The 13,533-nt window shown below is 39.1% G+C and overlaps 1 protein-coding gene across 14 annotated transcripts in view; it reads left to right on the top strand.

Moving 5' to 3' along the window:
• The window catches only part of ATRX (ATRX chromatin remodeler), a 324,331-nt gene that overhangs the window by 58,157 nt on the left and 252,641 nt on the right, over nt 1-13,533 (top strand). For all 14 annotated transcript variants that reach the window (XM_048213854.2, XM_048213847.2, XM_048213856.2 and 11 more), the window contains one exon: nt 8,373-8,485. In XM_048213854.2, the coding sequence (XP_048069811.1) occupies nt 8,373-8,485 (113 nt within the window). The remainder of the gene's footprint in view (nt 1-8,372; nt 8,486-13,533) is intronic.

The following is a 13,533-nucleotide window of genomic DNA, read 5'->3' as shown; positions in this document are numbered from 1 at the left end:
CGTGCCCTCCTTACTACCCATCACCGGTCTATCCCATTCCCCCAACCCCCTCCCCTCTGAGGCCCTCAGTTTGATTCTCATAGTCCATAGTCTCTCATGTTTCATTCCCCCTTCTGATTACCCCCCCTTTCTTTATCCCTTTCTTCCCCTACCAATCTTCCTAGTTCTTATGTTCCATAGATGAGAGAAATCATATGATCATTGTCTTTCTCTGCTTGACTTATTTCACTTAGCATTATCTCCTCCAGTGCCGTCCATGTTGCAGCAAATGTTGAGAATTCGTTCTCTCTGATAGCTGAGTAATATTCCATTGTATATATGGACCACAACTTTTTAATCCAGTCATCTGTTGAAGGGCATCTCGGCTCCTTCCACAATTTAGCTTTTGTGGACATTGCTGCTATGAACATTGGGGTGCATATGGCCCTTCTCTTCACTACGTCTGTATCTTTGGGGTAAACACCCAGTAGTGCAATGGCTGGATCATAGGGTAGCTCAATTTTTAACTTTATAAGGGACCTCCACACTGTTTTCCAGAGTGGCTGTACCAACTTGCATTCCCGCCAACAATGTAGGAGGGATCCCCTTTCTCCACATCCTCTCCAACAATTGTTGTTTCTTGCCTTGTCTATTCTTGCCATTCTAACTGGTGTAAGGTGGTATCTCAGTCTGGTTTTGATTTGAATTTCCCTGATGGCTAATGATTTTGAACATTTTTTCATGTGTCTGTTAGCCATTTGTATGTCTTCATTGGAAAAGTGTCTGTTCATATCTTCTGCCCATTTTTTGATTTGTTTATTTGTTTCTCGTGTATTGAGTTTGAGAAGTTCTTTGTAGATCTTGGATACCCGTCTTTTATCTGTAGTGTCATTTGCAAATATCTTCTCCCATTCCGTGGGCTTCCTCTTAGTTTTTTTGACTTTTTCCTTGGCTGTGCAGAAGCTTTTTATCTTGATGAAGTCCCATAAGTTCATTTTATCTTTTGCTTCTCTTGCCTTTGGGGATGTGTCATGAAAAATGATGCTTTGGCCGATGTCATAGTGGCTGCTGCCTGTGTTCTCCTCTAGAATTTTGATGGATTCCTGTCTCACATCGAGGTATTTCATCCATTTGGAGTTTATTTTTGTGTATGGTGTGAGAGAGTGGTCAAGTTTCATTCTTTTGCATGTAGCTGTCCAATTTTCCCAGCAGCATTTATTGAAGAGACTGTCTTTTTCCCACCGGATGTTTTTTCCTGCTTTATCAAATATTAGTTGCCCAAAGAGCCGAGGGTCCATTTCTGGGCTCTCTATTCTGTTCCATTGGTCTATGTGTCTGTTTTTGTGCCAGTACCACGCTGTCTTTGTGATCACAGCTTTGTAGTACAGCTCGAAATCTGGCATTGTGATGCCCCCAGCTTTGTTTTTCCTTTTCAACAGTTCCTTGGAGATTCGGGGCCTTTTCTGTTTCCATACAAATTTAAGGATTATTTGTTCCAGTTCTTTGAAAATTGTCCTCGGTATTTTGATCGGGATAGCATTGAAAGTGTTGATTGCTCTGGGTAGCATGGACATTTTAACTATGTTAATTCTTCCGATCCATGAGCATGGAATATCTTTCCATCTTTTTATGTCTTCCTCAATGTCTTTCAAGAGTGATTTATAGTTTCTAGAATATAGGTCCTTTACGTCTCTGGTTAAGTTAATTCCAAGGTAACGTATGGTTTTTGGTGCTATTGTAAATGGAATGGATTCCCTAATTTCTCTTTCTTCAGTCTCGTTATTCGTGTATAGAAATGCAACTGATTTCTGAGTATTGATTTTGTATCCCGCCACATTACTGAATTGCTCTATAAATTCTAATAGTTTTGGAGTGGATTCTTTTGGGTTTTCCATATAGAGTATCATGTCATCTGCGAAGAGAGACATTTTGACTTCTTCTCTGCCGATTTAGATACCTTTGATCCCTTTTTGTTGTCTGATTGCTGTGGCAAGGACTTCTAGTACTATGTTGAATAATAGTGGCGAGAGTGGGCATCCTTGTCGAGTTCCTGATCTTAAGGGAAAGGCTTCCAGCTTTTAACCATTGAGAATAATATTTGCTGTAGGCTTTTCATAGATGGCTTTTATGAGATTGAGAAATGTACCCTCTAGTCCTACACTCTGAAAGGTTTTCATCAGGAAAGGATGCTGTATTTTGTCAAATGCTTTTTCTACATTAATCGAGAGGATCATATGGTTCCTGAGTCTTTTCTTGTTGATATGATGTATCACGCTGATTGATTTGCGAATGTTGAACCACGCTTGCATCCCAGGTATGAATCTCACTTGGTCATGATGGATAATCCTTTTAATGTACTGTTGGATTCTATTAGCAAGGATCTTGTTGAGGATTTTGGCGTCCATATTCATTAGGGAAATCGGTCTGTAATTCTCCTTTTTGATGGGGTCTTTGCCTGGTTTGGGGATCAAGGTAATATTGGCCTCATAGAATGAGTTTAGTAGCTTTCCTTCTGTTTCTATTTTTTTTTTTAAAGATTTTATTTATTTATTTGACAGAGATAGAGACAGCCAGCGAGAGAGGGAACAGAAGCAGGGGGAGTGGGAGAGGAAGAAGCAGGCTCATAGCGGAGGAGCCTGATGTGGGGCTCGATCCCAGAACGCCAGGATCACGCCCTGAGCCGAAGGCAGATGCTTAACCGCTGTGCCACCCAGGTGCCCCCTGTTTCTATTTTTTGAAATAGCTTTAGGAGAATAGGTATTATTTCTTCTTTGAATGTTTGGTAGAAATCCCCAGGAAAACCATCCGGGCCTGGAGTTTTGGTATTTGGAAGGTTGTTTATCACTGACTCAATCTCTTCATAATTAATTGGCCTGTTTAAGAAATCAATTTTTGGGGTGCCTGGGTGGCACAGCGGTTAAGCGTCTGCCTTCAGCTCAGGGCGTGATCTCCGCGTTACGGGATCGAGCCCCACATCAGGCTCTTCTGCTGTGAGCCTGCTTCTTCCTCTCCCACTTCCCCTGCTTGTGTTCTCTCTCTCGCTGGCTGTCTCTATCTCTGTCAAATAAATAAATAAATCTTTAAGAAAAAAAAAGAAATCAATTTCTTCCTGTTTCAGTCTTGGTAGTTTATAGGTTTCCAGGAAGGCCTCCATCTCTTCCAGATTGCTCAGTTTTTTGGCATATAGCTGTTGATAGTAGTTTCTAATAATCCTTCCAATTTCATTGGTGTTGGTCATGACCTGTCCTTTTTCATTCATAATTTTAATAATTTGGGTCCTTTCTCTTTTCTCTTGGATAAGTCTTGCCAGTGGTCTGTCAATTTTATTGATTCTCTCAAAGAACCAGCTTCTAGTCCTGTTGATTTGCTCTACTGTGCTTCTGGTTTCTAATTCATTGATTTCTGCTCTCATCTTGGTTAACTGCTTCCTCGTGCGTGTATTAGGCCTGTCCCTCTGTTGCTGTTCCAGCTTCTTGAGGTGAGAATACAAAAACTGCATTTTAGATTTTTCTATTCTTTTGAATGAGGCTTGGATGGCTATGTATTTCCCCCTTAGGACTGCCTTTGCAGTATCCCATAGGTTTTGGATCGTTGTGTTTTTATTCTCGTTGGTCTCCATAAATTCTTTAATTTGATTTTTGATTTCCTGGTTTATCAAGTCGTTCCTGAGCAGGATGGTTCTTAGTCTCCAAGTGTTTGAGTTTCTTCCAAATTTTTCCTTGTGGTTGAGTTCCAATTTCAGAGCGTTGTGGTCTGAGAATATGCAGGGGATAATTTCAATCTTTTGGTATCGGTTGAGACCTGTTTTGTGTCCTAGAACATGGTCTATTCTTGAGAATGTTCCATGGGCATTAGAATAGAATGAGTATTCTTTGGTTCTGGGTTGTAGTGTTCTATATATATCTGTGAGGTCCAACTCGTCGAGTATGGCATTCAAAGCCTTTGATTCTTTGCTTGGTCTTTGCCAGGGTGTTCTGTCTATTTCTGATAGTGGAATGTTGAGGTCCCCTACTATTAATGTATTTTTATCTATACGTCTCTTTATTCTGGTTAAGAGTTGGCTTGTGTATCTTGCTGCTCCCCTGTTGGGGGCATAGATATTTATAATTGTCATATCCACTTGTTGAATACTTCCCTTAAGAATAATATAGTGTCCTTCTGTGTCTCTAACTATAGTCTCTAATTTAAAATCCAGTCTATCTGATATGAGAATTGCTACCCCAGCTTTCTTTTGAGGTCCATTTGTATGAAAGATGGTACTCCATCCCCTTACTCTCATTCTGAATGCATCTTTGGGTTCGAAATGAGTCTCTTGTAGACAGCAAATGGATGGGTCATTTCTTTTTATCCAATCTGCAACCCTGTGGCTTTATATGGGAGCGTTTAAACCATTTACATTGACACTAAGAACTGAGAGATAGAATTTTAATGACGCCATGTTGCCAGTAAAGTCTTTGTTTGTATCGGTTGTGACTTTCTGTTCTGTATTACTCTTGGGGCCTTTTTACCTTTATAGAACCCCCCTTAATATCTCCTGTAGGGCTGGTTTCGTGGTTACGAAATTTCTTAATGACTGGCGATTCTGGAATGTCTTTATTTCTCCATCAATTCTGAATGACAGCCTTGCTGGATAAAGGATCCTTGACTGCATGTTTTTCTCTGAAAGAGCTTTAAAAATGCCCCCCCCCCAACCCTTTCTCTCATTCCAGGTCTGTGTAGACAGGTCTGACGTAATTCCGATGCCTTTGCCTGGTCCGTGAGAAATTTCTTTGCCCTGGCCGCTTTAAATACTGTATCCTTGGATCTAATATTTGCGAAATGCACTATGACGTGACGTGGCGTAGGTTTGTCATGGTTGAGCTTGGGAGGGGTCCTCTCTGCCTCTTGGAAACGAATGTTTGTTTCCCTTGCTAGATTAGGGAAGTTTTCTGCTACAATTTGTTCAAATATCTCTTCTAGACCTCCGTTTTTCTCCACCCCCTCGGGGATGCCGATGATTCTGACATTGGATCGTTTCATTGAATCAGTAATCTCCCGTAACCTACATTCGTGGGCGTGGATTTTTTTAAGAGCAGCTTCTATTTTGGTTTTTTCCTCTATTAACCCATCCTCCAATTCACTAACGCGTTCCTCTGCTTCGGTGACCCTGGCCGTCAGAAACTCTAGTTTTGCCTGCATTTGGCTCATAGAATTTTTAATTTCTGTCAGATTCGCTCTCATTTCTGTCCTTGGGGATTCTATATTCTCAGTAACCTTTACGTTAATAGTTTTTTCAATTCTACTCATCATTTTTACCATCGTTACTCTGAATTCCATTTCTGATACTTTGGTTACATCCATATCCATAATTTCTGTGGCAGAGGCCACAGACTCACTGTATTTTCTTTGCTGGGGGGGGGCTTCTCCTTCTTGTCATTCTGATGAGGAGAGGTTGCGGGGTTGTCCAGAGCCCAAATTATTGACTGGGTCCCAGGCCGTGCCCCTTGTTTTATAGGGATCTTAGGGATGTGGGCTTCTTCCTTACAGATTTTATTTATTTATTTATGTGGCAGCCAACCAGCGAGAGAGGGACCAGAAGCAGGGGATTGGGAGAGGAAGAAGCAGGCTCCCAGCGGAGGAGCCCGATGAGGGACTCTTTTCCGGAACGCCGGGATCACGCCCTAAGCCGAAATCAGGCGCTCCATGACTGCGCCACCCAGGCGCCCGGGTTGTGGGCTTCTTGATTTTTCAGCCTGCCTTCTGTGTTCTGGGGGAGTTGCCTGCCGCGCTGATACTCAGGCAACCCTGTCTGGGTAGAGTCTCCGTGTCTCCTGCGAGGGGGGATGGGGATGGGCACTCTCTGAGCCGGTATTTCCAGGCTTTTGTTCTCTGGCGACTTTCCCTGGCGGTTTGCTGTGCCTCTTCTGAGAGAGCAGCAGCGGCCGAATTTCAGCCTCTGTCACAGAACAGAGGGATTGCGGCCCGTTCTCTACTAACGTTCTGGCCACTTTAACTCTGTTACTGTTGGTGCTGCTCAACCCTGCAGCGTCCCGGGATGTGCACCCCACACCCGGCGTCCCAGCCCTCACTTCCAGGGCCGGCTTGTCTCTGTCCTTTGTGTTTCTAACGCCGCCAGCCGCCAGCCGCCCCGCGCGCGTTCCGGAAGCTCCTGGTCTCAGTCTGGATCCACGGAGCGCACCGGGATTCCGGTGTTCTGCGAGATGCCTGGTGGCGCGCGCACCCGGCTCATGGTCTCAGTCTGCTGTTTTGCGGTGCTGTCCGCGAGCCCCGCCCGCTCTCCTGTGCAAGTGGCTACCGCTTCCCGGTGCCCGAATGCGGCGGCTCCCTCCCCCTTCCGTTTATCTTCCGATATCTGTGCGCGGTTTCATGGCTCCCCGCTTGGTACCTCAATACTCAGCACTGGAGATGTTCATTTGTAGAGATCCAGATGCATCTTCCTGCGTCTCAGGCTGATTCCGTGGTTGTTTAGGCTGGTCTGGTACCTATCCAGCTCGACTTGGGGGACCCCCTGAAAAAGGTGTCTCCTACTCCTCCGCCATCTTAACTCCTGTATTCCCTTTTTAAATATTGTTTCTGTCTTTTATTCATTTATCTACTATGACTTTAGTATTTTTTAAAATATGAGGATGTTTTTATCTCCTTATTTTCAGGTTATTTGCATTTTACATTTTGGTTATGGATATCTTTGGAAGTGTATGCATAAGTTTTATTTTTATGTAAATACATAGGTATGTTCTTGAATTTCTTCCTTTGCATTTTTATTGAGAAAGTTTACATAAAATTCACTATTTAAACCAATTTAGTTTATAATTCTTTTTTTTTTTTTAGAAAATTTACAATATTGTGCAACTGTCACACTTTGTAATTCTAGAACATTTTCATTGCCCCCAAACTAGCCCGTACCTCCCAGTACCCCACTCTCTCCATCTCCTGGCAATCACTGATCTTAATGTCTCTATAGAAAGTGCTTATTCTGGACATTTCATATATGTATATTTCATATATACACCCATGTTTTCAAATCTTCATATATGAAATATAATAATCCAATATGTGGCATTTTGCATTTTCCTTTTTTAGCATAATGTTTCCAGGTGTCATCCATGTTTTAGCATGTATGTATATTTTATTCCTTTTTATCGGGACATAATATTCCATTGTTTATTTGTCAGTTGGTAGACATTTGGGTACTTTCTACTTTTTTGGCTATTATGAATATTGCTGCCATGACCATTTGTGTACAGTATTTTTTGTGTAGACATATGATTTCATTGTTTTGGATATATATCCAATAATGCAGTTACTGAGTCATCAGTAACTCTTAACTCTATCTTTTTGAGTTACTACTAAACCTTTTCACAATGATGCATCATTTTACATCTCCATCAGCAATGTATGTGGATTCCAGTTACTCTATACCCTTGCCTTATTTTTCATTTAAAAAATTATAATCACCCTAATGAGTGTAAAATAGTATCTTGTTGTGGTTTTGATTTGCATTTTTCTAATGACTAATAATCTTGAACATTTTTTATGTCTTTACTGGCGCTTTGTACATCTTCTTTGGAGAAGTGTATATCTGTGTCCTTTGCCCATTTTTGAATTGGGTCCTTTCTCTTTTTATTGTTTAATTATAAAAATTCTTTATAAAAAGGATAAAAATCCTTTAAAGGAGATATATCATCTTATTTGAAGGATATATGTATTATGCAAAACGATATTACTACCTTTTCAGATATGTGATTTGAAAATAGTTTTCTTCAGTTGTATGGTTTGTCTCTTCACTTTTGATGATATCTTTTGATACACACAAGTTTTGAATTTCAGTCAAATCAATTTTATCTATTTTCGCTCTTTTAAGTTTAGAAAATCCTGTATTGGAAATGGGGTACTTGTTTATTTTGTGCATTCTTTTAAGGTTTTAACTTTTATAAATCTGTTGGATTACAGATATATCTATTATATAACAGCAGGATATGCTATAACAATTTAGTTACATAAATATTTCCCTGGGAATCTGTGAACTCTTCTAAGTCCTGTTTTAGATTTTCTTCATCTTTTTGTCACTTATACAATTATTCTGTGACAAGCAGAAGATAGAGTGATTAACAAAATACAGAAGCCTTCCAGGGAGTAAGTGTTCAGTAAATATATTTGTACATTACTCAGTTATTATTTTAAATGATGTAAAGCAAAATCTCAACAACATTCTACTCATGTTTTCAAATCTTCAGTGAAATAATGAAAATTCATTTTCTTTTACTTTTGTTTTGAATATGCATTCTTCCAGACCACTTACAGTTTAGGTATGTTTTTAGTTTGTTAGAACTTTACATTTGATTAGATATGTGACAGGCTAATTAAAGAAGTTCTTTAAATTTTTGTTTTGGTAGTGAAAGCAAGTTGAATACATTGGTGCAGAAGCTTCATGACTTCCTGGCACACTCATCAGAAGATTCTGAAGAAACAAGTTCTCCTCCAAGACTTGTGATGAACCAAAGCACAGGTAAATTGAGAAATAATGTGCAATATCTTCTAGTCTATTTTCCATTTAGTTTTGGGAGGGAGCAGCTATTGAAGGTTTTATTAGCTCTTCTGAATCTAGTGTTTAGCTAAAATCTGATATTGGAGATTTTAATTCAGATAAGTAAAATGTAAGGTTGTATGGTTATAAGTGCTTAGAGGAGGATGCGCTATGGTTTTATGCATAATGGAGATCTCTTATAGAGTGGGTGATAAATGTTCACTATGAAAAATAGGTTGTGTTAGAAGAGGTGGGAGCAGTATAGAAATGTATTATTTTAGTTATTTGCATATTATGAGTTAAATTTTTACATTGTATGAGTTAAATTTTTACATTGTTTGATAAGTTCTCTGAGTAGAATCGGTGCATTTTTTAAATAAAAAAGACTCAGTACCTCCTTTCTATTTCCTTTTTTTCCTTTTTAAAAGTATCCTGTATCATGTGATGATCACTTTTGAGGTTTTCGAGGGTAGCTACATATATGAGAGCTGAATACACGCACACACAGACACACACGCACACACACGCACACATGCACAGTGCATGTACACCACAAATACAGTATGTACACAAAGTATAAGAGAGGTAGACCACAGTGAGAAGTTCAACCATATGTGTAATTAGAATCCCAGAAGGGAAGAAAAGATAGAATGGGTCAGAAACCTAGCTGAGCATTTTCTGAAAGTGATGAAAGGCATCAAGCAATAGAGTCATGAAACTCTGTGAACCTCAAGCAGGATAAATATAAAGAAAAGTATAACTAGATGTATCCTAATTAAACTCCTAAAGAACAAAAAAACAGAAAAATTTATAAGCACATAGGAAAAAAATCATTACTTTCAAAGGAACAGCAATAACAATGATAGTACAGTTAACAATGTGAATGGCAGAAGCTACATGATATGAAATGATTTCTTTAAAGTACCAAATGAAAATAATTGCCAACTTGAAACTGTATATTCAGTGAAAGCATCTTTGAAAAGTGAAGGTGGAATTAATATAAACAAAAAGTAAGAACTCCATCATGTCAGTAGACCTACAGTAGATGAAATACTAAAGGGTTTTCTTAAATCAGAAGGAAAATAATTTGAAATGGCAACACCAAAATATAGGAATTATTGAATAATGGGAAGGGTAAGTAGGTAGGTAAAACTAAATATATAGTGTTACCTAATCCATAGTCCTTATTCTTTTTTTAAAATTTTTAAAGATTTTATTTATTTATTTGACAGAGAGAGAGACAGCCAGCAAGAGAGGGAACACAAGCAGAGGGAGTGGGAGAGGAAGAAGCAGGCTCCCAGTGGAGCAGGGAGCCCGTTGCGGGGCTTGATCCCAGGACCCTGGGATCACGCCCTGAGCCGAAGGCAGACACTTAACGACTGAGCCAACCAGGCGCCCCACATAGTCCTTATTCTTAATTCAAAAATTGCCCCAACAGTGGTTTTTTTTTTAAAGATTTTATTTATTTATTTGACAGAGATAGAGACAGCCAGTGAGAGAGGGAACACAAGCAAGGGTAGTGGGAGAGGAAGAAGCAGGCTCATAGCGGAGGAGCCTGATGTGGGGCTCGATCCCGTAATGCCTGGATCACGCCCTGAGCCGAAGGCAGACGCTTAACCGCTGTGCCACCCAGGCGCCCCCCCACAGTGTTTTTATAGGTAAATTTTTCCTACCAAGTCAAGTATCCAGTTGAAGATAACATATATAGATAGCATATAGAAGATAGCATATAGTTGTCTCTTTAGTCTTTTTATTTTAATTTTATTTTTTAAAATATTATGGTTATTTATTTGAGAGAAAGAGACAGCGAGAGAGCAAGCACATGTGCATGTGAGAGCAGAGTGGGAGGGAGAGGAAGGGGGAAAGAGTCTCAAGCAGACTCTGCTGAATATGGATGGTGGGCTCGATGTCACCACCCATGAGATCATGACCTGAGCTAAAACCAAGAGTTGGATGATTAATTGTCTGAGCTACCCAGGCACCCCTCTTTAGTCTTTTTAATTGTAAAACCATTTCTTTGTCTGTTGGAGCCATGATACTTTTGAAATGTACAGGTCTATTACATTGGTGACCCTTTATGTGAATTTGTCTGATTAGTTATAATTAGATTCAGGTTATTTATTTTTGTTGTGGTTAATATGTGGTGTTGTGTTCTTGTCACTACATCATATCACAAGGCACATGATGTAATTTTTTCTTTTTTTTAAAGCTTTATTTTAGTTTTTTGAAGATTTTATTTATTTGACAGAGAGAGAGAGTACATGCAAGTGCACAAGCAGTGGGAGTGGCAAGGAGAGGGAGAAGCAGGTCCCCTGCTGAGCAAGGAGCCTGATGCAGGGCTTGATCCCAGGACCCTGGGATGATGCTTGAGCTGAAGGCAGACGCTTAACTGACTACGCCACCCAGGCGGACCTGTAATTTTTTTCTTTTATTAGTGATGTTAACTTAGGTTAAGCAACCGTGGTTGTTATGCTGGATTAATCCACTATAAGCTTATGATTTATTCCTTTGTAATTAATAAGTAATTTGTAGGATATTACTGTGAAACTATTTAGGTATTCTTTTTCATTATCAAAAGTTAACTTATGTGTTTTCTCTTGCAAATAACCACAAACATGGCAGCTTATAATAATCGAAATGTATTATTTCACAGTTCTGTAGGTCAGGAGTCCAGTGAACCTTTCTGGGCTCTCCAAAGGGACTCACAAGGCTGAAGTGAAAGTGTCGTTGAGACTGTGTTCCTTTCTGCAAGCTCTGTGGAAAAATCCATTTCCTTGCTCATTTAGGTTGTTGGCAGAATTCAAGTCCTTATGGTTGTAGGTCTGAGGTTCCCATTTCTTGCTGGCTGTTGGCCAGGATCCTCTCTCTTAGCTTAAGGCTGTTTGTATTTCTTCTCACATGGCCCCCTCCATATTCAAAACCAGCACGTTGAGTTTTTCTCATGCTTTTGAATCTCTCTCTTTTGCTTACTTCTTCAGCCATCATCTGGAGAAATTTACCTATTGTTAAGGACTCATGTGATTACACTAGCCAAATCCCTTTTAACCACCCTCTCCAATTTTTAAGGTCAGTGGTGCCATTTTACATAGTACAATCATGGAAGTGGCATTTCCTCACATTCATAGGTTCTGGAGATGAGGGAGCATGAAGTCTTGGGGGCCATATGTAGAAATTCTGCATACCACAGTATCCATTCATGACTCTTGCCTGAATGATATATTACTTTGATGGGTTCCAAATGCTGAATAATCTGTTATTACTTGTATGTTTTAGTTGATATATTATTACAAGTATACGGCAGGGCTTTACATTCTATTCTCTCTTTATTTGTTTAATTTGTATATACTAATATTCTTTCTTTCTTCGTTAATATCTCTATCATTCTTTATTTCAGTGTTCTTTTGTGTTACTGTTGGCAAGTGGGAGCCCCTTCTGTATGGTTCTTGCTGACCTTTTTACAAATCATCATCCTAGAGCACTTCATTACTTTCTGAAATCTGTTATTTCTCCAAGGAGTTCCAATTCCTTTTAGTGAGATACTGTATTTAGAAACCAAGATCTGGTTGTATGATGTTCTCGTTGCCACCAGGATATCTTTGGTTACAGGCTCTTTCACAGAGAAAGTGGATATATGTGTTAATATTTTCATGAGTTGATATTGATACTTTTATTTTTTAATTATTTTTAAATTCCAGTATAATTAACATACAGTTTTATATTATTTTCAGGTGTACAATATAGTGATCCAACAATTCTACACATTAAGAGTACTCTTAGTCCCTATCGCTTACTTGACCTACCCACCTCCTCTCTGGTAACCACCAGTTGGTTCTCTTTTGTTTGTCACTTTTTTCCTTTGTTTTGTTTCTTAAATTCCACATACGAGTGAAATCATATGGTATGTATCTTTCTCTGACTGGTTTATTTTGCTTAGCACTATATCCTCTAGATCCATCCATGGTATTGCAAATGGTAAGATTTCATTCTTTTGTATGGCTGAGTAATATCCCATTGTATTTACATACCACATTGTCTTTATTCATCTGTTGATAGACACTTGGGTTGCTTCCACATATTGACTATTGTAAATAATACTGCAATAAACATAGGTGTGCACGTATCTTTTCAAATTAGTGTTTTTGTATTTTTGGGATAAATACCCAGTAGTGGAATTACTGGATCATATGGTAATTCTATTTTTAATTTTTTGAGGAACATCTATATGCACAGTTTGCAGTCCCAGCAACATTGCACAAGGGTTCCTTTTTCTTCACATCCTTGCCTACACTTGTGGTTTCTTGTGTTTTAAATTTCATCCATTCTGACAGGTGTGAGGTGATATCTCATTGTGGTTTTGATTTGCATTTCCTTGATGATGAGTGATGTTGAGCATCTTTTCATTTTGGCCATCTGTATGTATTCTTTGGAAAAATGTCTGTTGATGGCTTTTGCCCATTTTTAAATTGGATTACCTGTGGGTTTTTTGGGGTGTTGGATTGTATAAGTTCTTTATATATTTTGGATACTAACCCATTATTGGATATGTCATTTGCAAATATCTTTTCCCACCCAGTAGGCTGTCTTTTAGTTTTGTTGGTTGTTTCCTTTCCTGTGCAGAAGCATTGTACTTTGATGTAGTTCCAACAGTTTATTTTTGCTTTTGTTTCCCTTGCCTCAGAAGACATATCTAGAAAAATGTTGCTCTGGTGGATGTCAGAGAAATTACTGCCAGTGCTCTCTTCTAGGGTTTTTATGGTTTCAGGTCTCACATTTAGGTCTTTAATGCATTTTGAGTTTATTTCTGTGTGTGGTATAAGAAAGTGGTCCAGTTTCATTCTTTTGCATGTTGCTGTTCAGATTTCCTAGTATTTGTTGAGGAGTCGTTTTCCCATTGCATATTCTTGCTCCTTTGTTGAAAATTAATCAACCATATAATCTTGGATTTATTTCTGGGCTGTTTTATTCCATTGTGCCAGTACCATACTCTTGATTACTGCCGCTTTGTAGTATACCTTGAAATCTGTGATTGT

The sequence above is a fragment of the Ursus arctos genome, chromosome X (genome assembly GCF_023065955.2).
Source record: "Ursus arctos isolate Adak ecotype North America chromosome X, UrsArc2.0, whole genome shotgun sequence".
NCBI lineage: Eukaryota > Metazoa > Chordata > Mammalia > Carnivora > Ursidae > Ursus > Ursus arctos.
This window is presented reverse-complemented; position numbering and strand designations above follow the sequence as displayed.